The sequence below is a fragment of the Euprymna scolopes genome, chromosome 42 (assembly GCF_053919585.1).
Source record: "Euprymna scolopes isolate OS-2025 chromosome 42, ASM5391958v1, whole genome shotgun sequence".
NCBI lineage: Eukaryota > Metazoa > Mollusca > Cephalopoda > Sepiida > Sepiolidae > Euprymna > Euprymna scolopes.
Window position 1 is genome coordinate 50,406,353 of NC_136523.1, and position 25,277 is coordinate 50,431,629.

The following is a 25,277-nucleotide window of genomic DNA, read 5'->3' on the forward strand; positions in this document are numbered from 1 at the left end:
GATTATTTAAATGTTTTACCTATACATGCGTTTTAAACCGTACCTTATTAATTATAACCCATCAATAAATCTTTTTTTTTTTTTTTTTTTTTTTTTTAATTTTTAGAGTGGATTTGCGTGATTTTTTTTTTCCCCACCCAATTATACAACCAATGTCATTAAATTTTATTTTACATTGTATGGATTGCATATATAATTTTTTCCTGTGGATATTCACCCGTTTTATTTATTCCACCTTTTGTTTTCTCCATTCTTGATTTACTTGAAGAAAAATGCCTACATATATTTTCCTTGAACTTTTAGATAACTGGAACGCCTCATTGAACGGAAAGTCCCTCATGCCATACAATATGGGTACGTTGGTGTTTATTTACATCTATATACTTCTAAAACTGTGGATCTTGTATGTTTGTTGTAACCGTGCACACTTGGATGACGTCATAAAGTTACCATGTCGGTATCTTTTGACGTTGTTCATTTTCAAGTATATCTGTATATTTCTTTCTTGATAAGCATTCTGAAGAGAGAAAGGGATGAGAGAGGAGGAGGAGGAGGAAAAGGATGAGAATGAGAGGAAAGTATAAATATCCAATAATATAAAACAAGTACTGACCCAACGGGTTACTTGTACTGTATTACTACTAAAACTCTGAGGATCTTGTATGTTCGTTTGTTGTCACTGTACACACTTGATGATGGCATAAAGCTATCATTTATCTTATATGCCGTCATCCACTTTTTGCGTTTGTATGTAGATTTCTTTCTTGATAATATTTGTACTGACGCAATTTTGTCTCTGTAGGTCTGTTTATTCATGAAATTTGTATTCATATTTCATCGTAATCCACTATTTTGGACAATGAGGCTTGTCAGATTGTTTCGTTTATCTTTTATTTTCATCATATTAAATAAAAAATTAAAAAAAATGTACATTTTGTCGTATTAGTATTTATGTCGTATTTGTCTTTGGCTTGTTTATTAATATATATATATTGTGTGTGTGCATATATATTTAAAGTGTTAATGTTTTATTTCTGTTGAAAATCGGCAAACAGATTTTATGAGTGGAGATTAAAAGAATTGAGATTATTTGTACTCCTGGTTTTCATCTTGCCTATTATACTCACCATTCGAGATGAGAACACTAGTCCGAATAATACAAATTACCAATCCTCTTCTCAAAAATTAAAACATAAATCTAATGCTTTTTAAAAACTGGGCGATATTGAAACATACTCTTTTAAATTCTTCTACCCTAACCCTTTTTCCCTTTTCCTTCGTTTTTCTTTTTCCTTAATTTTGTTCTTTTTGTGTCCGTGTTTACTTTTTTTTTTCCTTGTTTCCCTTTTTTTGTTTCCCTTTTTTTTGTTTCTCCTTTTTTTTGTTTCTCCTTTTTTTGTTTCTCTTTTTTTTTGTTTCTCTTTTTTTTTGTTTCTCCTTTTTTTTTGTTTCTCCTTTTTTTTTTTGTTTCTCCTTTTTTTTTTGTTTCTCCTTTTTTTTTGTTTCTCCTTTTTTTTTGTTTCTCCTTTTTTTTTGTTTCTCCTTTTTTTCTGTTTCTCCTTTTTTTTGTTTCTCCTTTTTTTTTGTTTCTCCTTTTTTTTTGTTTCTCCTTTTTTTTTGTTTCTCCTTTTTTTTGTTTCTCCTTTTTTTTTTGTTTCTCCTTTTTTTTTTGTTTCTCCTTTTTTTTTTGTTTCTCCTTTTTTTTTGTTTCTCCTTTTTTTTTGTTTCTCCTTTTTTTTTTGTTTCTCCTTTTTTTTTTGTTTCTCCTTTTTTTTTGTTTCTCCTTTTTTTTTTGTTTCTCCTTTTTTTTTGTTTCTCCTTTTTTTTTGTTTCTCCTTTTTTTTTTTGTTTCTCCTTTTTTTTTGTTTCTCCTTTTTTTTGTTTCTCCTTTTTTGTTTCTTTTTTTTTGTTTCTCCTTTTTTTGTTTCTCCTTTTTTTGTTTCTCCTTTTTTTGTTTCTCCTTTTTTTGTTTCTCCCTTTTATTTTTGTTTCTCCCTTTTATTTTTGTTTCTCCCTTTTATTTTTGTTTCTCCCTTTTATTTTTGTTTCTCCCTTTTATTTTTGTTTCTCCCTTTTATTTTTGTTTCTCCTTTTTTTTGTTTCTCCTTTTTTTTGTTTCTCCTTTTTTTTTTGTTTCTCCTTTTTTTTTGTTTCTCCTTTTTTTTTTGTTTCTCCTTTTTTTTTGTTTCTCCTTTTTTTTTTGTTTCTCCTTTTTTTTTGTTTCTCCTTTTTTTTTTTGTTTCTCCTTTTTTTTTGTTTCTCCTTTTTTTTTTGTTTCTCCTTTTTTTTTTGTTTCTCCTTTTTTTTTTGTTTCTCCTTTTTTTTTTGTTTCTCCTTTTTTTTTTGTTTCTCCTTTTTTTTTGTTTCTCCTTTTTTTTTTGTTTCTCCTTTTTTTTTTGTTTCTCCTTTTTTTTTTGTTTCTCCTTTTTTTTTTGTTTCTCCTTTTTTTTTTGTTTCTCCTTTTTTTTTTTGTTTCTCCTTTTTTTTTTGTTTCTCCTTTTTTTTTTGTTTCTCCTTTTTTTTTTGTTTCTCCTTTTTTTTTTGTTTCTCCTTTTTTTTTGTTTCTCCTTTTTTTTTTGTTTCTCCTTTTTTTTTGTTTTTTTTTGTTTTTTTGTTTTTTTTTGTTTTTTTGTTTTTCATTATTTTTGTTTTTTTCTTTATTTTTTCGTTTTTCTTTATTTTTGTTTTTATTTTGTTATTTTTTTTGTTTCCTTTTCTCTTTAAATCTTATATTAATGGGAAATTTTCAAATCTCATTGAAAATTTCTTCATTGGATTATTTCCCTATTTATTTCTAAATTACCTCAATATGTGTTCAAAAGATGAAAAATTAATCTGTTAACATATTTTCTTCCATGTTGTAAACATTTTGATTTTATTTAAATAGAAAACTTGGTAATTTACTGTTTGTGCTTTGAATATTTTACATACTAAAATACCGTGCTTGTGATTTTGAATATTCATCTTACATTTTAAAATTTCAGCAAATAAAATCACTTTAACAAATTGATTTTTTTATAAGCTCAACATTACTAATTAGGAATTAAATATGAAATGAAAAAAAAAAAAAAAAAAAAACTATCTAGATTTCTATATCTCTTATTACTATCATCAGCTGAGAAAATTTTAAGAGATTGATAATTTGGATTATTTAGACTGTTCTCGTCTTGGAAGTTCCAGGGTGGAATGATAAGTGTTGCCCTAAACAACAATACAGCTTTATTTTTAAAACTTTCATTGGAAAAAAAAAAAGTGACCGCCTTCAATCTCAAACACCGCCTCAATGTGAATCTGGAGCTGAGGGTATGCATCGACGGGAGCTCAGCTGATGGCAGCGATCAGGTTGTCTTTGGTGTTGTGGGATGTCATGTTGGTTATGTTCTTGACATATGACCAAACGAAGGAGTCTAAGGGGTTCAGGCCAGGGGCCAGTGAGAGAAGGGTATAAAGTCATAGCACTCCTTCTGAAGCCAACCTGGGTCTCTTTGGAGTTGTTGTCTAGCACTGAGTCCTGCTGCCACAGGTCTGCCAGCGGCCACCTGATTGCACCAGGGGATCACCATACTCTTCAGTATATCTAGGTACACTTTTATGTTGACTTTCAAACCGACTTCCAAGATGTGACACTGCATGATGTGGCCCTCACCTGAAATCACACGAAAGACCATAACTATGGCCGGAAACTTTGTTTTTGTCATGCTAGCCATGCCCCCGTTATTCATGGCAATCCAGCGATGCATTTTAAGGGTGCTGGCAATGGTTCTGTTGTCATAACTTGAATAGGTAGAGAGCACAAGTTTTACAGTGGCGCATCCCTGATCTCGCTCATTGAACATTGTTTCACTTTCAGACATGATAGAAGGCTCCTAATACTCTTTGAGATTTGTACACAACGGGCCAACTACTATATGATCTGTAACAAAAAAGAAAACCGATTTTCATCAAACAGAAATAGAATTTTTTTTTTTTTTTTTTTCCTAGGGCGACAATTTTATCGTTCCACCCTGTATTTCCAGGTTTCAATTAATGTGTAACTTGATATTATTTAGGTGTGTCTTGTCAAATTTGGGAATCTGTGCAGACTTTTGAATGGCACACTTATTGTTCAGTACAGGCGATACTAATTACAAATTACATATAACTTCTTCCCAGTCATATATGATGGAACAAGTGAAAATTAGCTTTGTTCTAAATTCCATACAGATTCCAAAGTTGAAGAAGATGCTTCTGAAAATCAGAGATTATATGATTGAAACGTCGTCAGAATAACATCACGCATTAAAAAAAAAATAATGGCAATAATACCAATTGTGATTTGTCTTTCACTCTGAATAGCCATTTTATTGTATTGAACATTGTTGCATGTTAAAAATAAAATGATTTGAGTCCATTCCTTCTGGAAAATAATATATCAGGTTGAATTTTTCTTTTTTTGACAAACTTATTGGAGCAAAAATTTAGGGGTGGGGCCTACAGATTTAAAAAAAAAAAAAAAAAAAGCAAAAAAAGCTAAACAACTTGTAACCACTAACAAACAATGTTGAGTCATAACAGCTTGTAGTGACAAATATTAAAAATTGTATCTTTTGAGATAATTGATTTTCCTTTGAACATGAACTATTGCATGCAATCGTGATAAAAATGAAATTTTCTTAATTGTGACTCATTTACCATCGCATCGAAATGCTCGCCTATATATATATATATATATATACAATGTTTGAATATAATAAGTGGCAGTTCTACTTATTTAGAACTGCTTTAAAGCTTCACCAATCACTCATTTTTCGACCAAATTTCTAACAATTATTAGTTTATAGATCACCTTCTCAGCTATACTGTGAAAAAAAATTTGTTTCGATTTTCATTCAGTAAAACAAAAGTTATGAATTTACTAGTGTTCAAAATCTTAAAAATTCGTAAGGTGAGCAACCTTTTTATGACTGGTTTCCATAGCAACCACCTTGCATCAGCGACTAGTGTTGCTACTAATTCACCACTCATGAAAAGAGAAGTACCAAGTGAAACAATGAAAGCAGACAAGTGCCGTACATTGTTTTACGTATGTGTATGTTTGTGGGGGGGAAAAAAAAATAAGGCTGAATTTAAACAAATAACAAGTGAATTTTCTGGAAGCCTGGAAAAATCATGGATTATAAAAGAAAAAAGTAATACGGTTAAGCTGAAACATGAAAAAAAAAGACAAGATATTCTAATAAAAAATATAAGTTTTAACTGAAAATATTGCAGCATTAAGAATTTTTTTTTTTAAATTCAAATTAACATTGTATAATCAATTCTTAATGCTACAACATTTTAAGTTATAAATTTATTATATTTTTTACTAGTATATCTTGTCCTTTTCGTTTCCGGTTTTAACAACTAGTAGTTTACTTTTCCATGTTTAAGCTTAACCATATTACTTTTCATGCTTGCATTTTTCTTATGTAATATATAACTATGTATATACAGGGTGTCCCAAAAGTCGCACATCATCTAGGATTTTATAAAAATAAATATAATATCTATTTTCTTGTTCATTAGCTCAACAGATGGACAATTCTAGTACACATTTGAGATGTTCCCGAAGACAAAAATGCCAAGAGGGATAGATCTGGTGAGTGGAGTAGCCACTCCACGAAGATTAGTATATGGTGTGCAACTTCTGAGACACCCTGTATATATATGTATATATATATATATATTACAATAGAAAAAGAGACACCCTGTGTATATATATATATATATATATATATATATATATATATATATATATATATATATATATAGTAGAAACCAAAGAGCCAAACAACTATTTGTATGCTTATTTTGCATTTTTAAACAGTTTATAAATTGATCTTTAGTGTTATTCATTTGTTATTTTAATGTTATTTTATTGTACTATTTTCAAGGTGGGCAATTTAAATATATCTTGGCTAGCTAGAAGGAAATATAGACGAGGCATAAGCAAGAGTCTATAGAGTTGGGGGGGGTGACTGCTCCCTCTTTTCTTTCTTTCTCTCTCATCCTCACTCAGTTAAATTAATTTCTTTTATGTTTTTAGACTTGAGATAACTTTGTACGAAAATTACAAAGTTTATATGAATGAATGATTTTTTTTTTTTTTTTTTTTTTTTTGTGTTTACAAAATTATGAGGTGAAGCTCAACAATCGGACTATTTGTTTCAAAGAACCACTGACCTCAGAAAATCAAACGCTAAGTCGTCTAAAGGACCTCCAACCTGCTGGAATATATTTACTTTTGACTAGAAATATTCTACATGTCGAGTCTTTTTCTTGGTCACTTTCAGTTTTCACCACAACTGACCACATCCATTTCTCCATCTTTATTCGACTGCTTAGAAACTTGCCACTTAGGATAATGACCAGCCAGTAACCACCTGACATGATTTTTTAGCAACAAGTCATAAGCACAGCACTGAAAACCCATTACTTTTTGGAGGCTTTATCTTTCAGCATGAACTTCAGTTTAGAGACATTTTTTTGTGGGGAAGTTAAATTCCTGATGGTGAAATCCAAAATCAAAAACATTTTCTATCTCTTGTGTCGCCTCTTCTCAAAAAGTGTGTTATTCATATTCATTGCAAACATGAAACTCGCTAAACATGTTGTCATCTAATGCATGTTTATATCAAGGCCAATAAATTTAACACAAGGCTTTTCTCCTGATATAAGATGCACCAAACATTGTTTCCTGTACTATTGCAAAATTGAATCGTGTTCTGCAAAGTCAAAAACAAAGTTTTCCTCTACAAAACAACCAAACCAAACACCATAAATAAATATTTGCATATATGAAGTACTTGAAGCATAAAATTTTCTTTAATTACTGAATTCAGCATTAAATAACCTGAAAAGGGTTGATATTCCATAAAACAAACAATTTCGTTAATAAGTTTCCATTACATTTTTTGTTTTTGTTTTATGTAGTGATTTTTTTTTTTTTTTTTTTTTTTTTTTTTTTTTTTTTTTGCAAATGAATGTTTGTGATAGTCGCAAAAGCATATTTATTGGTTTTGTTGTTCAGGAGATTGACTAAAATATAGAAGTATCAAGATAATCCCTATGAAAGGCCTGATAGACGTGCAACTATTCTAGGACTTGATAATTGGGGAGAACATGATTTTAAAAGTTTGTTTAAATTAAATAAGTCATCCGGATTAACAGTTAAATGAAGAATATTATGGGAGGATTATTAATGAAAGAGCTTGATTATTTATGGAGACGGTTTGTGTTTTTTAGATGACCATGTTGTAATTTACGAGAAAGCATCTGGAGCGTGATTACCGGTAAACACTTTCAAATCATGTTTATTGCATTCTTTAGTGATTTTGTTGATAAATCTGTTAATATGAAGAGCTGTTCAGGTATCTGAATTTCTTGGTTGGTCCTGCAGAAGTTATTGATCTTTGCTTCTAACATTTAGATGTATAAAAGTAAGGTTATATTGAAAATTTTCCACATGAGTTAAGAATTATCAAAGTCGATGAAAAATTCTGTTCAATGTGTAAGGAAAGAACTAAGAAGGACATGTACAGAAAGTGGGATGATGCGTGAGGTACACAGAAACATCTCTTGTTCGCGTTCTCGTTCTCTCTCTCCCTTTCTCTCTCCCTTTCTCTCTCCCTTTCTCTCTCCCTTTCTCTCTCCCTTTCTCTCTCCCGTGCTCTCTCCCTTTCTCTCTCCCGTGCTCTCTCCCTTTCTCTCTCCCGTGCTCTCTCCCTTTCTCTCTCCCGTGCTCTCTCCCTTTCTCTCTCCCGTGCTCTCTCCCTTTCTCTCTCCCGTGCTCTCTCCCTTTCTCTCTCCCGTGCTCTCTCCCGTGCTCTCTCCCTTTCTCTCTCCCGTGCTCTCTCCCGTGCTCTCTCCCTTTCTCTCTCCCGTGCTCTCCCTATCCCTTTCTCTCTCCCTATCCCTTTCTTTCTCCCGTGCTCTCCCTATCCCTTTCTCTCTCCCGTGCTCTCCCTATCCCTTTCTCTCTCCCGTGCTCTCCCTATCCCTTTCTCTCTCCCGTGCTCTCCCTATCCCTTTCTCTCTCACGTGCTCTCCCTATCCCTTTCTCTCTCACGTGCTCTCCCTATCCCTTTCTCTCTCACGTGCTCTCCCTATCCCTTTCTCTCTCACGTGCTCTCCCTATCCCTTTCTCTCTCACGTGCTCTCCCTATCCCTTTCTCTCTCACGTGCTCTCCCTATCCCTTTCTCTCTCACGTGCTCTCCCTATCCCTTTCTCTCTCACGTGCTCTCCCTATCCCTTTCTCTCTCACGTGCTCTCCCTATCCCTTTCTCTCTCACGTGCTCTCCCTATCCCTTTCTCTCTCACGTGCTCTCCCTATCCCTTTCTCTCTCACGTGCTCTCCCTATCCCTTTCTCTCTCACGTGCTCTCCCTATCCCTTTCTCTCTCACGTGCTCTCCCTATCCCTTTCTCTCTCCCGTGCTCTCCCTATCCCGCGCTCCCCCTATCCCGCGCTCCCTCCCGTGCTCTCCCTATCCCGCTCTCTCTCTCTCTCCCGTGCTCTCCCTATCCCGCTCTCTCTCTCTCTCCCGTGCTCTCCCTATCCCGCTCTCTCTCTCTCTCCCGTGCTCTCCCTATCCCGCTCTCTCTCTCTCTCCCGTGCTCTCCCTATCCCGCTCTCTCTCTCTCTCCCGTGCTCTCCCTATCCCGCTCTCTCTCTCTCTCCCGTGCTCTCCCTATCCCGCTCTCTCTCTCTCTCCCGTGCTCTCCCTATCCCGCTCTCTCTCTCTCTCCCGTGCTCTCCCTATCCCGCTCTCTCTCTCTCTCCCGTGCTCTCCCTATCCCGCTCTCTCTCTCTCTCCCGTGCTCTCCCTATCCCGCTCTCTCTCTCTCTCCCGTGCTCTCCCTATCCCGCTCTCTCTCTCTCTCCCGTGCTCTCCCTATCCCGCTCTCTCTCTCTCTCCCGTGCTCTCCCTATCCCGCTCTCTCTCTCTCTCCCGTGCTCTCCCTATCCCGCTCTCTCTCTCTCTCCCGTGCTCTCCCTATCCCGCTCTCTCTCTCTCTCCCGTGCTCTCCCTATCCCGCTCTCTCTCTCTCTCCCGTGCTCTCCCTATCCCGCTCTCTCTCTCTCTCCCGTGCTCTCCCTATCCCGCTCTCTCTCTCTCTCTCGTGCTCTCCCTATCCCGCTCTCTCTCTCTCTCCCGTGCTCTCCCTATCCCGCTCTCTCTCTCTCTCCCGTGCTCTCCCTATCCCGCTCTCTCTCTCTCTCTCCCGTGCTCTCCCTATCCCGCTCTCTCTCTCTCCCGTGCTCTCCCTATCCCGCTCTCTCTCTCTCTCCCGGGCTCTCCCTATCCCGCTCTCTCTCTCTCTCCCGGGCTCTCCCTATCCCGCTCTCTCTCTCTCTCCCGGGCTCTCCCTATCCCGCTCTCTCTCTCTCTCCCGGGCTCTCCCTATCCCGCTCTCTCTCTCTCTCCCGGGCTCTCCCTATCCCGCTCTCTCTCTCTCTCCCGGGCTCTCCCTATCCCGCTCTCTCTCTCTCTCCCGGGCTCTCCCTATCCCGCTCTCTCTCTCTCTCCCGGGCTCTCCCTATCCCGCTCTCTCTCTCTCTCCCGGGCTCTCCCTATCCCGCTCTCTCTCTCTCTCCCGGGCTCTCCCTATCCCGCTCTCTCTCTCTCTCCCGGGCTCTCCCTATCCCGCTCTCTCTCTCTCTCCCGGGCTCTCCCTATCCCGCTCTCTCTCTCTCTCCCGGGCTCTCCCTATCCCGCTCTCTCTCTCTCTCCCGGGCTCTCCCTATCCCGCTCTCTCTCTCTCTCCCGGGCTCTCCCTATCCCGCTCTCTCTCTCTCTCCCGGGCTCTCCCTATCCCGCTCTCTCTCTCTCTCCCGGGCTCTCCCTATCCCGCTCTCTCTCTCTCTCCCGGGCTCTCCCTATCCCGCTCTCTCTCTCTCTCCCGGGCTCTCCCTATCCCGCTCTCTCTCTCTCTCCCGGGCTCTCCCTATCCCGCTCTCTCTCTCTCTCCCGGGCTCTCCCTATCCCGCTCTCTCTCTCTCTCCCGGGCTCTCCCTATCCCGCTCTCTCTCTCTCTCCCGGGCTCTCCCTATCCCGCTCTCTCTCTCTCTCCCGGGCTCTCCCTATCCCGCTCTCTCTCTCTCTCCCGGGCTCTCCCTATCCCGCTCTCTCTCTCTCTCTCCCGGGCTCTCCCTATCCCGCTCTCTCTCTCTCTCTCCCGGGCTCTCCCTATCCCGCTCTCTCTCTCTCTCTCCCGGGCTCTCCCTATCCCGCTCTCTCTCTCTCTCCCGGGCTCTCCCTATCCCGCTCTCTCTCTCTCTCCCGGGCTCTCCCTATCCCGCTCTCTCTCTCTCTCCCGGGCTCTCCCTATCCCGCTCTCTCTCTCTCTCCCGGGCTCTCCCTATCCCGCTCTCTCTCTCTCTCCCGGGCTCTCCCTATCCCGCTCTCTCTCTCTCTCCCGGGCTCTCCCTATCCCGCTCTCTCTCTCTCTCCCGGGCTCTCCCTATCCCGCTCTCTCTCTCTCTCCCGGGCTCTCCCTATCCCGCTCTCTCTCTCTCTCCCGGGCTCTCCCTATCCCGCTCTCTCTCTCTCTCCCGGGCTCTCCCTATCCCGCTCTCTCTCTCTCTCCCGGGCTCTCCCTATCCCGCTCTCTCTCTCTCTCCCGGGCTCTCCCTATCCCGCTCTCTCTCACGTGCTCTCCCTATCCCGCTCTCTCTCACGTGCTCTCCCTATCCCGCTCTCTCTCACGTGCTCTCCCTATCCCTTTCTCTCTCCCGTGCTCTCCCTATCCCGCGCTCCCCCTATCCCGCGCTCCCTCCCGTGCTCTCCCTATCCCGCTCTCTCTCTCTCTCCCGTGCTCTCCCTATCCCGCTCTCTCTCTCTCTCCCGTGCTCTCCCTATCCCGCTCTCTCTCTCTCTCCCGTGCTCTCCCTATCCCGCTCTCTCTCTCTCCCGTGCTCTCCCTATCCCGCTCTCTCTCTCTCCCGTGCTCTCCCTATCCCGCTCTCTCTCTCTCCCGTGCTCTCCCTATCCCGCTCTCTCTCTCTCTCCCGTGCTCTCCCTATCCCGCTCTCTCTCTCTCTCTCCCGTGCTCTCCCTATCCCGCTCTCTCTCTCTCTCCCGTGCTCTCCCTATCCCGCTCTCTCTCTCTCTCCCGTGCTCTCCCTATCCCGCTCTCTCTCTCTCTCCCGTGCTCTCCCTATCCCGCTCTCTCTCTCTCTCCCGTGCTCTCCCTATCCCGCTCTCTCTCTCTCTCCCGTGCTCTCCCTATCCCGCTCTCTCTCTCTCTCCCGTGCTCTCCCTATCCCGCTCTCTCTCTCTCTCCCGTGCTCTCCCTATCCCGCTCTCTCTCTCTCTCCCGTGCTCTCCCTATCCCGCTCTCTCTCTCTCTCCCGTGCTCTCCCTATCCCGCTCTCTCTCTCTCTCCCGTGCTCTCCCTATCCCGCTCTCTCTCTCTCCCGTGCTCTCCCTATCCCGCTCTCTCTCTCTCCCGGGCTCTCCCTATCCCGCTCTCTCTCTCTCTCCCGGGCTCTCCCTATCCCGCTCTCTCTCTCTCTCCCGGGCTCTCCCTATCCCGCTCTCTCTCACGTGCTCTCCCTATCCCGCTCTCTCTCACGTGCTCTCCCTATCCCGCTCTCTCTCACGTGCTCTCCCTATCCCGCTCTCTCTCACGTGCTCTCCCTATCCCGCTCTCTCTCACGTGCTCTCCCTATCCCGCTCTCTCTCACGTGCTCTCCCTATCCCTTTCTCTCTCCCGTGCTCTCCCTATCCCGCGCTCCCCCTATCCCGCGCTCCCTCCCGTGCTCTCCCTATCCCGCTCTCTATCTCTCTCCCGGGCTCTCCCTATCCCGCTCTCTCTCTCTCTCCCGGGCTCTCCCTATCCCGCTCTCTCTCTCTCTCCCGGGCTCTCCCTATCCCGCTCTCTCTCTCTCTCCCGGGCTCTCCCTATCCCGCTCTCTCTCTCTCTCCCGGGCTCTCCCTATCCCGCTCTCTCTCTCTCTCCCGGGCTCTCCCTATCCCGCTCTCTCTCTCTCTCCCGGGCTCTCCCTATCCCGCTCTCTCTCTCTCTCCCGGGCTCTCCCTATCCCGCTCTCTCTCTCTCTCCCGGGCTCTCCCTATCCCGCTCTCTCTCTCTCTCCCGGGCTCTCCCTATCCCGCTCTCTCTCTCTCTTCCGTGCTCTCCCTATCCCGCTCGCTCTCTCTTCCGTGCTCTCCCTATCCCGCTCGCTCTCTCCCTATCCCGCTCGCTCTCTCTTCCGTGCTCTCCCTATCCCGCTCGCTCTCTCTTCCGTGCTCTCCCTATCCCGCTCGCTCTCTCTTCCGTGCTCTCCCTATCCCGCTCGCTCTCTCTTCCGTGCTCTCCCTATCCCGCTCGCTCTCTCTCCCGCGCTCTCCCTATCCCGCTCGCTCTCTCTCCCGCGTGCTCTGTCCTGTCCTCTCTCTCTCCCCCTATTGCGCGCTCTGTCTCTCTGTCTTGTTTCAAAGTATGTAAGTATAGAGAAAATATTTCACCACTTATGGTCTTGGATCAGTTTATCTCTGTCAGGAGCAGCATATCAGTCTCCAAACTTATCTGGACATCCTCTTTTACTTTGCTGAAATCTGTTAGCCAGGAAAGGTGTGAAAACTATATTAATCCTCTCCACTCTCTTTTACACTGTCGTCAAGTTCAATCATAAAACCTTTTCACAGGTATGTGACTTCATTGGTTAGGAAATGGGCTAAGTAGTGAGTCTATGAACAGAACCCAAGTTGTTCCCAAAAGTGTTGTATTTATTTGCTTCCCCACTGAGCAAATTAGATAAAAGGCCGTTTTTTAATGTGGAGAGAGAGGGGGGGGGGTGGATCAGCTCGTGATGTGTGGGAAATGGGAGCTGGATAGTGACAATTGGTATGAAGGGTTGCCCCTACATTGACCAAGGTCTGATATGTGGGGTTACCCCCACATATGGTCTTTGCTTGCAGTATCTATCGAAACATACTACACTTTGATCCCCCCCCCCCCCCCGGGCCACGGAGGGCCGGGTTCCCAAAAGTGTGACCTTCACCTAGATATTCCAAACCTTTTAACTCGAATCTGAACATCCTACCAATGTATTTAACTTCAACAGCTATGTGAAAAGAAATAAAAAAAACCCTTTTCAAGGGAAGACATAGTAAAGCAGATGTTTGACAAATCGGACGCACAGGAACTCATTTAGATATCTGACTATACGGCTTATTTTTCTTTTTTTTTTTCTTTTAAAGGGCCATCTGAAAAGGGGGCTGTAATTATTTTATAATTGCACTATATATAACTAATTTAAAACATTCCCTGTTAAATTTGTTTAAAAAAATAGTTAAACCAAACTTGTCTGCAATCATAACCTCCTTTATAGAGGTAACTAAATTCACAAAACTTTATATAAATAAAATAGATGCGTGTCTGTCTGTGTAAATATTTAACCAATAAATTCTTAAATAACTGGTCATATAGTAATCATCCACAATGTATGGTTTATAATGAGCAAAATCTTTTCGATGAATAATTCATGCAGAAATATATCAGCAAGCTGAAATGCGAAATGTGGGTTTGTATTACTGTACACATAGATTCGAAAAAGTTGTCAAAAAACAAATATAGAACAAATAAATGTTATCAAAGGCAAGATAAGTTACTTTTCTACCTAACTGGATATAATTCACGTGTTTTTATTCAGTGTAACATGTTTATTCAGCTCGAAAAACATGCAATGTTTACCGATGTATTGGAAAATTCAAAATGGCAGCCGACTGTCTCTCGGAGAGGGTACGTTTGGGAAAAGGTATTATAAATAATAAACTAGACAAAATACTGTTAGAAAACAACCGAATACATGTCAACTTATGTCACGGTAACATATATTGAGCGAATTTCTAACAGTATTTTGTCTAGTTTATTATTTATAATACCTTTTCCCAAACGTACCCTCTCCGAGAGACAGTCGGCTGCCATTTTGAATTTTCCAATACATCGGTAAACATTGCATGTTTTTCGAGCTGAATAAACATGTTACACTGAATAAAAACACGTGAATTATATCCAGTTAGGTAGAAAAGTAACTTATCTTGCCTTTGATAACATTTATTTGTTCTATATTTGTTTTTTGACAACTTTTTCGAATCTGTGTACAGTAATACAAACCCTGAAATGTTCATTTCAACTTGCCGACATTTCTTTCTGTGCTCCCTGTCTCATTCATATTTTTTTTTTTTTTTTTGTCCTTCAAGTCGTTTAATATCAAATTCATTTTTTTTTTTTTTTTTTTGTCCTTCAAGTCGTTTAATATCAAATTCATTTTTTTTTTTGTTTAAATATTTTTGACATCATCACTATATATTAGATACAATATAATATTCAATAAGGAACTGGCTCTGTAATTAGACTGCACAAATTAAAATATAATTAAGTGTATTTTTTATATCCGGCCAAGCCCTCACTCCATTCCCAGTTTACTATAAATTGAAAACATTTTTAGATATTGCTACTCTCTTATGTTTGTGAACTTGAGATAAGAATTAATAGTTAATATTGTGTTTTTCGTATACACTGGTGAATTGCTCACGATGTGCAAATGGCTCACAGAACAAGAGCATGCTACATCCATGTTTTATATATGGTTCTGTTCAGAATTTTATGCAAATTGTCTAATCTGCTAAAATATGCCTGAATAAATCATTCTCTTTTCAATTTTCATTCTAACGACCTGTCCTGAAGAAGGCTGTATTTGAAACATAAGTAGCCAATGTTTGTATAAAAAAAAATAACTATTTAATAAATATTTGTTAGTCCCGTACTTGTACGTTTCATCCTTGCAGAATCGTCAATGTAGAATAGCGGTTAAGCTGGTCGGACGATTTAAGCACCAAAGAAGTAACGTTTTAGCTCGAATCTGAACATCCTAACCAATGTAGCCAACTTCAACAGCTACGGGCCCTGTCGGTGGGGCATTAGACTACGCCGACTGATCCCCTGCAGAGGGTAAAAGTCCCTCAATAGGGGTCCTGGATATGACCTTAAACTATATCCAGTGGTGAGGCCCCAGCTTGTGGGCTTTGGGGAATGTGGAGCCACCCTTTAATTACCATTGCTCCCAGGTCCACTCTGACTCGGAGTGGTAGTACCTGTTAGGGTCCCAACTATGGGTTAAATAGAAACCGACGTGAAAACAACAAATATATTCTATTAAAAAAAATTTTTCTTCAAAATATTTGGATTCGGCATTAAATAACCCGAAAAGGGTTGATATGCCGTAAAACAAAAACAACCAACCAATCAACAGCTACATGAAAAAAGAAATAAAAAACCTTTTCAAGGGGAGACATCGTAAACTAGCTTATAATGTTTGACAAATCGGATGCACAGGAACTCACATTTACATATCTGACTAGATGGCTTTTTTTTTTTTCTTTTAAAGCGCCATCTGAAAATGTGGCTATGATTATTTAATAATAGGTATTTTTTTTTTTATTATCCACATGTGTTCAATAAAACTAATTCTTACTATTATAAAAAAAAAAAAAAAAAAAGGTTTGATTTCACTAAATATAACTAATCTAAGACATTGCCTGTTAAATTCATTGTTTATGGATGCGTTTTTGTTTTAATGAAGTCACCTGAACTTAATTTTGATGGTTTAAAATTGAAAAATACAATTGCGTTACAAAAGTTCACTACTTTATATAAAAAATTTAAAATCAAGGAAAACAGTGAAACTAGACAAAAAACAAAAAAAAAAAAAACAAAAAAAAAAAAACAGTTTTTATAATTGCAACATTTATTAGTTTTTGTTGCAAACATGCATGTTAGTGATGGGACGATTCCAATGTTTTTACAGATTACAATACAATTACTAATACAGATTCTTTTAGTTTAGTTTGACTGTAGTTAAAAATAAATATTTCTATTTTATTACTACCTACAGTGGAAGATTGTTTTAAACAAAATCAAATAAAGAGATAATTAAAGGAATCGTTTCTGGCATCAGAAAATAGGCACAAATTTTTCTTAGGCTAATTTCGATACTTCAAAAAGTTTTTCTTTTTTTTTTTTTCCTTCCCAATTCCAATTTATCTCAACACTAGTGCACACATACATGCAGAAATATATAGATACCCAAGTTAAACAATAAAAACAATACAATGACTTATTTCTGTTATTGATAATTATTACTATAATCCTTGGATGATGGCTGTTATTGAAACATTGAAAACGTTCTTGCATTGTTCTCCCTCCATAAAGTTTAAAGATGCAAAAGTTCTGAAGGTTACGAGAAAGTAATATCCAAGATGAAAACAGTCTGAATAGCCCAAGTACAAAATTTCTGTGCATTTTCAGATGCCAGGGAGCTTCCTATTGTATTTCAAGGGATTTAAAAAAAATTTTTTTGTGTTATTTGAATTGTTTGGACTATTGTTCTCATCTGTTGTTTTCGTCAATGTTATTAGCGATGTAACCTCCGAGTCTTCACGTGCATATATCCACACTGGATGTTATTAATGGAATGGTGGAAAATGTTTTGGTTTTCAAACGAACAGTCATTACAATTTAAAACGTTTCGGACGATATAACCTGACCGTCTTTTGTATATCTACGTGAATGGTGGAAAATGTTTTGGTTTTCAAACGAACAGTCATTACAATTTAAAACGTTTCGGACGATATAACCTGACCGTCTTTTGTATATCTACGTGAATGGTGGAAAATGTTTTGGTTTTCAAACGAACAGTCATTACAATTTAAAACGTTTCGGACGATATAACCTGACCGTCTTTTGTATATCTACGTGAATGGTGGAACATGTTTTGGTTTTCAAACGAACAGTCATTACAATTTAAAACGTTTCGGACGATATAACCTGGCCGTCTTTGTGCATATCTATGTGAATAGTGGAAGATGTTTTGGTTTTCAAACGAACAGTCATTACAATTTAAAACGTTTCGGACGATATAACCTGGCCGTCTTGTGCATATCTACATGAATGGTGGAAAATGTTGTGGTTTTCAAACGAACAGTCATTACAATTTAAAACGTTTCGGACGATATAACCTGGCCGTCTTTGTGCATATCTACGTGAATAGTGGAAAATGTTTTGGTTTTCAAACGAACAGTCATTACAATTTAAAAACGTTTCAGACAATATAACCTGGCCGTCTTTGTGCATATCTATGTGAATAGTGGAAAATGTTTTGGTTTTCAAACGAACAGTCATTACAATTTAAAACGTTTCGGACGATATAACCTGGCCGTCTTTGTGCATATCTATGTGAATAGTGGAAAATGTTTTGGTTTTCAAACGAACAGTCATTACAATTTAAAACGTTTCGGACGATATAACCTGGCCGTCTTGTGCATATCTACATGAATGGTGGAAAATGTTGTGGTTTTCAAACGAACAGTCATTACAATTTAAAACGTTTCTGACGATGTAACCTGAATCTTTTTTTTTCCTATGATGATTGTATATTGGTGAGAGCAACAGTCCGAACAATCCAAATAATACAAAAAAAATATTTATAAATCTTCATCTCAAAAAGTATACAAATATAAAACCAAAAAACAGTATAGAAGTGTATTTATACAAAAAGACTGACAGAGGTTACATTAATCATGTTTGTCCATTCACAAACATTGTCTATCCAGCTGTAGCTTAACTTTTGACGGACTTCCATTTATTATGCTTTACGTTGGAGAGCGTTTATTTGACCAAACGATATCAAGTTCCATTGAGTTTTCGCAAGACTGATGTGTTTGGGTTATTTATGATCTGTGATGAAGCATATGATGTGGCTTTGGAAAGTTTTTACTTTCCGACATGCTTATATTTAAGTCTGTATAAGACTACGGGAAGGACATCTGATTCCATCATCTATGAATATGCTCATGACTTTAGTTTCAATTGGTAAAATAGAAACATTCTCTAGTTCCATCTTTATATTTAAAACAAAAATGGGGTGCGATTTTAGAATGAGACTCTATTGTTTTCCCAACGAAAAACAATTACAGAAAAATCTTTGATGTACATACCCCTTCACGGAAAGAAGATATATAAAAAAGCATGTAAAGTGAGCAATTTTTATTTATTTATTTATTATTTTTTTATTTTTATTTTTTTATTTTTTATTTTTTTTTTTTTTAAGAAAATCTAATATGGTTGAAGCAAAGAGAAGGCCAGGAGCAGCCATATTGTTTTGCTGAAATTCAAGGGGGATAATTGAATTTTACTAGAGATATTATTGGTCCCCCGACAAAGGAGGGATTGAACCTAGTAATTCACTCCGATTTCTTCTGTTCATTTGTTCGCAGTTTTCTCAATAACCACACCTTGGATTTTTTTTTTTTTTAATTTTGCACAAATATTAGTCATGGTGAAAGTAAATTTTTCACCTGTGGAGAGGTATCCCACATGCTTTGATTGTTTCTAGTCAAAGTAACTAAACTTTTTAATCACTAAAATTCAATTAGATTTATTTATTTTATTTAATTTTTTCTTTTTTTTTTTTTTTTTTAAAATAAAACTGATCAATTGGCATGATTTTTGGAATATATCTTCATTCTATAACAAGTACATACATCATAAATGGGACTGTTTCATTTTCACTTTAATCATACCCCAAAAATGTCCTGAAGTTGGTTTTTAAAATTGTGACTATGAATTCCTTCAAAAACTGTCAATTATCGTGGGAAGTCTAATAAACACCTGTACTCCATACTTTAAACTCGCTATTTACTTGTTTTCTCACGAAGATGAAGTTAGACACAATCTGTTTTTAATGTGGGGAAAAATCAAACGCTCCGAAGAGGTCCACTCTGAATTTACATTTTGTCCTTCATAACTTCCAACCTACTTTTAGTACATTGTTTGGTAACCTATATTTCAAACTAGTCCTTTTATTTAATTTATGGAGGTAGTTTGTTCTGGTTACATCAACTATAACTTGGTAAAAGTGTTGATTATAATAGTTATTGCCTGGAGCACAGATTAAAATTTTAACTTCTAGAAAACCTCAGAAGAACTGTGTTTAACAGTTATGTCACCAGTTCTAGTATGAGTTTTTGGAACATTAAATCTTGTTTATGTGTAGAATTACTTGCTGAATGGAATGGAGATGGCTCTAACCCTATGTGGGTTTAACTGGCTTCCTCCAAGTAGGATTAAGTCAAAATTCTGAAAACCAATTTCAACATATAAGATTTTTGGGGTATGATTAAAGTGCAAATGATATGACATTTTTGGTGTTTATTTAGAAAAAAGTATTGATGTAAAAATTTGAAAACCTGAAAATGTTATGAAATGATAAGATCATTTTTATTTACTTTTTTTTTTTTTTTTTTCCGAATTTTCGCCAATAACCTGGTTTTATCAAGATGTCTGTCTGATTTTTTTTTTTCCCCCCCTCATAATGTTGTATTTTCTCTTCGGGAGGCTTGAACCTCTTATAACATCTTTTATCAGTGCTGTTTAAGATCTGTGTGTGTAGTCGCTTGTTTTAAGCACAAAATTTAAGCAATGGAAAGTCACATTTTAGAAAAGTTTTTTTTTTTTTTTTTAATTTAAATGGGAAAATTTGAAAACCTGAAAATCTTGTCAAATGATAAAACTTTTTTTTGTTGATAAAGCCAGGTTATTGGTGAAAAATCAGACTTTAAAAACAAAAATGTAAAAAAATTTATCATTACACATTTCCAGGTTTTCAAATTTTCTCATTTAAATTCATAAAAAAAATGTTTTCTAAAATGTGACTTTCCATTGCTGTCTTTGATGTATGTATTAATATTAATTATATATTTATGGAGTTGTGACTTAAAAGTGGACAGGAAAGTATTTCAAATTCCATTTGAGCAATGAATTTACTCTTACTCTGCAGATCTGTTTGCAAGGTTCGTTAATATTTACAGTATTTTGTACCTCAAAATTGTTTAAATACTTGGTGTGATATATGGAAGTGAAACCTGACCAGTGATGGTTGAGGACAGGAGTTGCATGGAAAGAAATGTGTCCAGCTGTCAAGCCTTGAACTTATATAGTTGACTCACAAAGTTGGTATTTTCTTGAATAGCGATACTTTAGATGAATAATGACTAAAATATTAAAAAAAATTATTCTTTGAGGATCAATTGAGCCAGGTTTCGTTCTTTGTAGAGGAGGGTTATCTTTTTTTTTAAATAGGCATTTTTAATCTTGTGTACCTATTTGGAAACAAAACGACGCCATTATTTTTATCGTATCTTAATGTTTTAAGGTTTGTCATCATTATCATTGATGTTGGTGAGGAGGGGGTTGCAATTAACTCGGAAAAGGTGGTTTTAGTAGGGCCTCCTCAGTCTTTTTTTTTTTTTCCTCTTTCCGTTACTCTATAAGTTTTTTGTTTTTTTTTCTGTGTCCATTTTAATGTTTGTTAAATTGAATTACTGATTTTCTTTTTTCTCTTTTCTTAGCGGCTGTCCGTGGTCCAATTCCAAACGGGCCAATGCACCAAAGACCGCTCATAGCATTACTGGATGGAAGGGACTGTTCAGTTGAGATGCCAATACTCAAAGATGTGGCAACAGTAGCATTCTGTGATGCACAATCGACTCAAGAAATACATGAAAAGGTAAGTCAGCATCCATCAGGGATAAGATTTTTTTTTTTTTTTTTTTTTTTTTTTTTAAAAACTTTACGGCCTAATTTTAATTCTTTCATCCCTTTCTATCTTTCTCTTTTCCTGTTTTTTTACCCCCCTCTTTCTAATTCTATCATGCCCTGTTCTTACTTTGCCTCCTCCGCACACTCTCTCTCTCTCTCTCTCTGAAAAAGTTAACGTCTAAACAATTCCTGATAAATTTTGCAACCTACAAGAGTTCTTAGAATGTTCATTACTCCTTTAATAATAATAAAAAAAAAAAACTAATTCAGTGGGGTGCCATAATATGCAATATCCCCCCCCCTCCTTCATACTTAACATATCAACTGATGTTTTAAAGGGCGATGAGAAATGTTGATAAAACAAATTTTACAGATTTTGACCCCCCCCCCCCCTTTTTTTTTTTTTTAAATTATTATTTGGTCTTTCAAAGCGACAAACTAAGGAAGAAACAAGCAGGATATCATATAGATTATCGTTTAGGCTTAAATACATGGTTCGAAAAATGACAAAATCTGATCTCACAAGCGATAATTAAGGTAGTGTTTTAAACTCTATTCATAAGGAAGTCGTCTAAACAGCTCCATTAGAACTTCAGACTGCAGATTTTGAAAGTTTAGGCTTCGATTTCTGGTCATGGCATCTGATTTATTTGTTGGGAATTTAGGATTAATATACTATTTTCCATTTGTAAAGGTAGTTAAAATCTCTATTTTTAAAAAAAGATTTCTCAGGTGTATTACATTTGAAAAATTATAACTGGTGTTATGTAATTGCTACTTTGTCACTGGTCTATGATATATACTCACTGACAGCAAGTAAAACACAACACAGCTGATCTATAGAACATTTTTTATTTCATACTGACAAAAAGGTTGATTTAGTTATGACTGGTGTTTTGACATCAGTGAAGGCACGTGGGGTTGGTGTGGATGTTAGTGGTGAAGAAAATGTGTCCTCTCTCTGACCGAGTGCTCCGCTTTCTATTTGTGTTGATTTATATAAACATTCTTTTCCTATTGTCTATTGTCTCAAATCCTTTGATTGATATCCTTTCACATATTTCTGGTCAAATTATGCGTTCCAATAGACAATGGTGGTAAGTCCCCACATTCCCCAAATGGATCAGCCTGCAGGTGTGCAACCCATTAAGTGTTTCTCTTCCTGTGGTCACCTGCCAATCCAACACTGACTGACAGATGACCAAAGTTGTATTTATCTAATTTATAAAACTTGCTATGTCTGTCTGTCTCCATATTTTTAAATTCTCTCTTCCAAAACTAAGTCGCAGAGCAGTACTATCATTGGATTTTTTATAGACCATTCTTTTAGGGGTCTTTAGCCAGTTAAAATAGTTTTTAAGGAGTCAAAATGAAAAAAAAAGTCGTTATACAATTTGTACATTCATCTTAATTTATATTTAATCAGTTCATATGTGTGTCATGCCAGTACAGTCGTAATGTCATCAGCTTTGAATGCTACAGTTTTGCTTTTGGTTTCAATTCTAACTTATGGTACCCAAATACTTTTCTTTTTTGACTTTTGAAATCACAACTCTATAATATGTTCGAAAATCTGGACAAATTAATATATCATATTTAAGCCCCCCTCCCCCTCTGTCGCCGAGCGAAAATTCTTTTCAAAATATCTTTTTCTCATCACCCCGTGTCTATTTGTTAATTGCAGGTGCTTAATGAAGCAGTAGGAGCTCTCATGTGGCATACAATCACTCTCAACAAAGAAGATTTGGAGAAGTTCAAAAGTTTGAGAGTTATCGTGAGAATCGGGAGTGGTCACGACAATATTGATGCAAAAGCGGCTGGTGAATTAGGTAAGTTGTGTCCTTGTCTAATTGCGTATCGTCATGGTTTAAGACATGCGTTGCATGGAGAGAAATAAGAACGATATGGATGTGTAGTGTGAGTCTTAAGGTCTTAGATCAGATGACCTCGGAGGAAGATTGAATCTAGATAATCTATTGAGATTGTCTTTTACGGTTGTGAATGCTGGACAATCACCAACAGTACGAGGAAGAGACTAGAGGCAACTGAAACTTGGTTCCTGAAGAGAATTTTGGAGATATCCTGGACAAAAAGAAATCTAAAGGACAAGGGTCATTTTAGTTATGCCAGGTGTTTTGACATCAGTGAAAAAGCGGAATAGAACAGATTAGTTTAACTGGGAAGATCGTGGGTAGAAGAAGCAAAGGACGACGGTGAGAAACATACCTTGATAGTCTAAACACCTGGGCAATATTAAAAATGATGAGCAACAATGAATTCATGAATGTCTCGAAGGAGAGATAGAAAGCCATAGCCATCAATGCCTATACCTTGCAAGACATCACTTAAATGAATGAATTTAAAGTTGAACTGTTTTAGTTGACGGGATGATATAATTTGATTTGAGAACAATTTATTTTAAAATGAGTGAAGTTGCAATTGCTTAAAAACTATTTTTTTTTCTTTTTTAATTTTTTTTATTTATTTATATAAACTTTCAGGAATTGCTGTTTGTAATGTCCCTGGCTACGGTGTAGAAGAGGTCGCTGATTCAACAATGTGTCTGATTCTGAATCTCTATCGAAGGACGTACTGGTTGGCTAATATGGTGCGTGAAGGCAAGAAAATAAATGGCCCTGAACAATTACGAGAAGCCGCTCAGGGATCAGCCAGGATTCGAGGAGACACGTTAGGAATAGTTGGACTTGGTAAGTCTGAGTAAAATCACTTCAGCTCTATTATACTAGGGTGAGTATAGAAAAACTGGTGGGGGGGGGGTTCCTCATTATGGAAATAGATTTTGGAAGGGAGATGTCTATTTGCTTTCTCAAAGCCTGTGAGTGCTTGGAATAGATTTACCTAGGAGTTTTTTCTTTTTTTACTCTGTAAATTATGTGTGTGTGTGTGACTTTGTGCCAGGAATGGTCTTTACCAATGCAGGCTTGAAACTTGATATATATAGGATTTGGACCTATGGAAGAAATTCAGTTTGTTTTTTTAGCTGATAAAAAATATCTGCTAAGAGGGTCCAAATGAAAAAAAAATTGGGACTTGGCAGGTGTAAGTCGACTTAACGTATCATCTACACATGAGTACATATGTTTAACTAAGTTAATTTTTAAAGTTTTGATATGCATATGGAATTAGCTCAGATGATAACAAATAATGCTGGCGAGCTACAGGTTCCACCTGATTCAAGCAAGTTATATATTTTTAAAAACATTATATATTGGGTACAATAATGAAGAGAATTGGCTCTAAAATGAATACAAAATCTGCAGAAATTAAAATATATTTGAGCATATTTGACGACTGAGCAGCACTGCTTAATGTGTGTGTATGTGTGTTGGGACAGTTAATCGGAAAAATCAATACTTTTTGGGAAGTTGGATAAATTTAAGCCTAATTTTTTTTTTAATTTTTTATTTTTTCAAAATCAATTTTAATTATTTTTTTGACATTAGTTTTGTCATTGGTACCAATGTATAAAGGATAAATATTTGATTTTAAACTACCAGTAAAACTAAATTCTAAAGATCATAAGAAATTGAGGTAAAATAGCCGAATAAAAGTGGCATAGGTTTTTTAGTAGTTGTAAATGCTTTTTGTTGTTTTTAATTGGAAATATATTTTTTTGATCTGAAATATATTTTTTTCACAAAGTCTATGCCAACAAAGATGGCTGCCGACACATGAAGAATGCTGCAGTAATCTTTAACAAACCTTGTGAAAAGTAAATATTTCAGATGAAAAAAGTGCATTTAAAACTACTTAAAAACAAAATTGGACTAGCATTGTATAAAAAATCACTTTTATTGGCTATGTTAACATTTGTCTATTTGATTTTTTTTTTAATTTATTTTTTTCCTAACTCCTTTGTTTTCTGCTAAATCCTAAAGAAATTATTAGATATTAAGACGCTTTTTACTGTTAAGCGATGCGTATCTCTGACGTTGATTGCAGGATAGCCAAGGCTAGTGCTACCTTTTGAACGTCTCAGAACCAGTGTGGTACCGTAGAGGAATTTGCCTGCAGACCAAACTCCAAGTATACCAATCTGTGATTGTTACCATCCTCATGTATGCTTGTGAAACTTGGACTGTATATGCCAGGCATGCCAAGAAACTGAACCATTTCCATATGACCTGCCTTCACAGATTGTTAAAAATCAAGTGGAATGACAAGGTACCAGACACAGAGGTTCTAGCCCGGACAAACCTTTCGTCAGTGCACACCATGTTGCCGCAGTGCCAGGTGCATTGGGTAGGAAATATATGCTACATGCCTGATTCAAGTGCTCATAAAACAGCTCCTTTACGGTGAACTGTCCAAAGGAAAAAGACTGTGGAAACAGTTCAAAGACAATCCGTCTCCCTCAAACAGTTTGATTTGTATTCTAATTTCTGGAAAGAACTAACCGACAGATGAGATATTCCTGGTGTGCCACAACTCCCAACGTGGCTACAATTACTGAATCTAGATGCAATGAAGAATGCAAGAGAAAAAAATGACATTAGAAAAGACTGAGCAATCAACATCTCTGATACAGAATTTTCCCACAGGTGTCCAACATGTGGGAAATACTTCAGAGCTTGAATCTGTCTAACAAGCCATCTTCGAACCCACAGAATAATTACATGGTCATCTTTGCAA

At 37.8% G+C, this 25,277-nt stretch overlaps 1 protein-coding gene across 10 annotated transcripts in view; it reads left to right on the forward strand.

Moving 5' to 3' along the window:
* The window catches only part of LOC145267102 (C-terminal-binding protein-like), a 259,066-nt gene that overhangs the window by 215,029 nt on the left and 18,760 nt on the right, over positions 1-25,277 (forward strand). For 8 of the 10 annotated variants that reach the window (XM_080123111.1, XM_080123107.1, XM_080123108.1 and 5 more), the window contains 4 exons: positions 304-354; positions 20,435-20,592; positions 22,309-22,453; positions 23,126-23,332. In XM_080123111.1, coding sequence (XP_079979237.1) covers positions 304-354; positions 20,435-20,592; positions 22,309-22,453; positions 23,126-23,332 — 561 coding nt within the window. The remainder of the gene's footprint in view (positions 1-303; positions 355-20,434; positions 20,593-22,308; positions 22,454-23,125; positions 23,333-25,277) is intronic. The other 2 variants (XM_080123116.1, XM_080123117.1) reach the window with 1 other exon arrangement.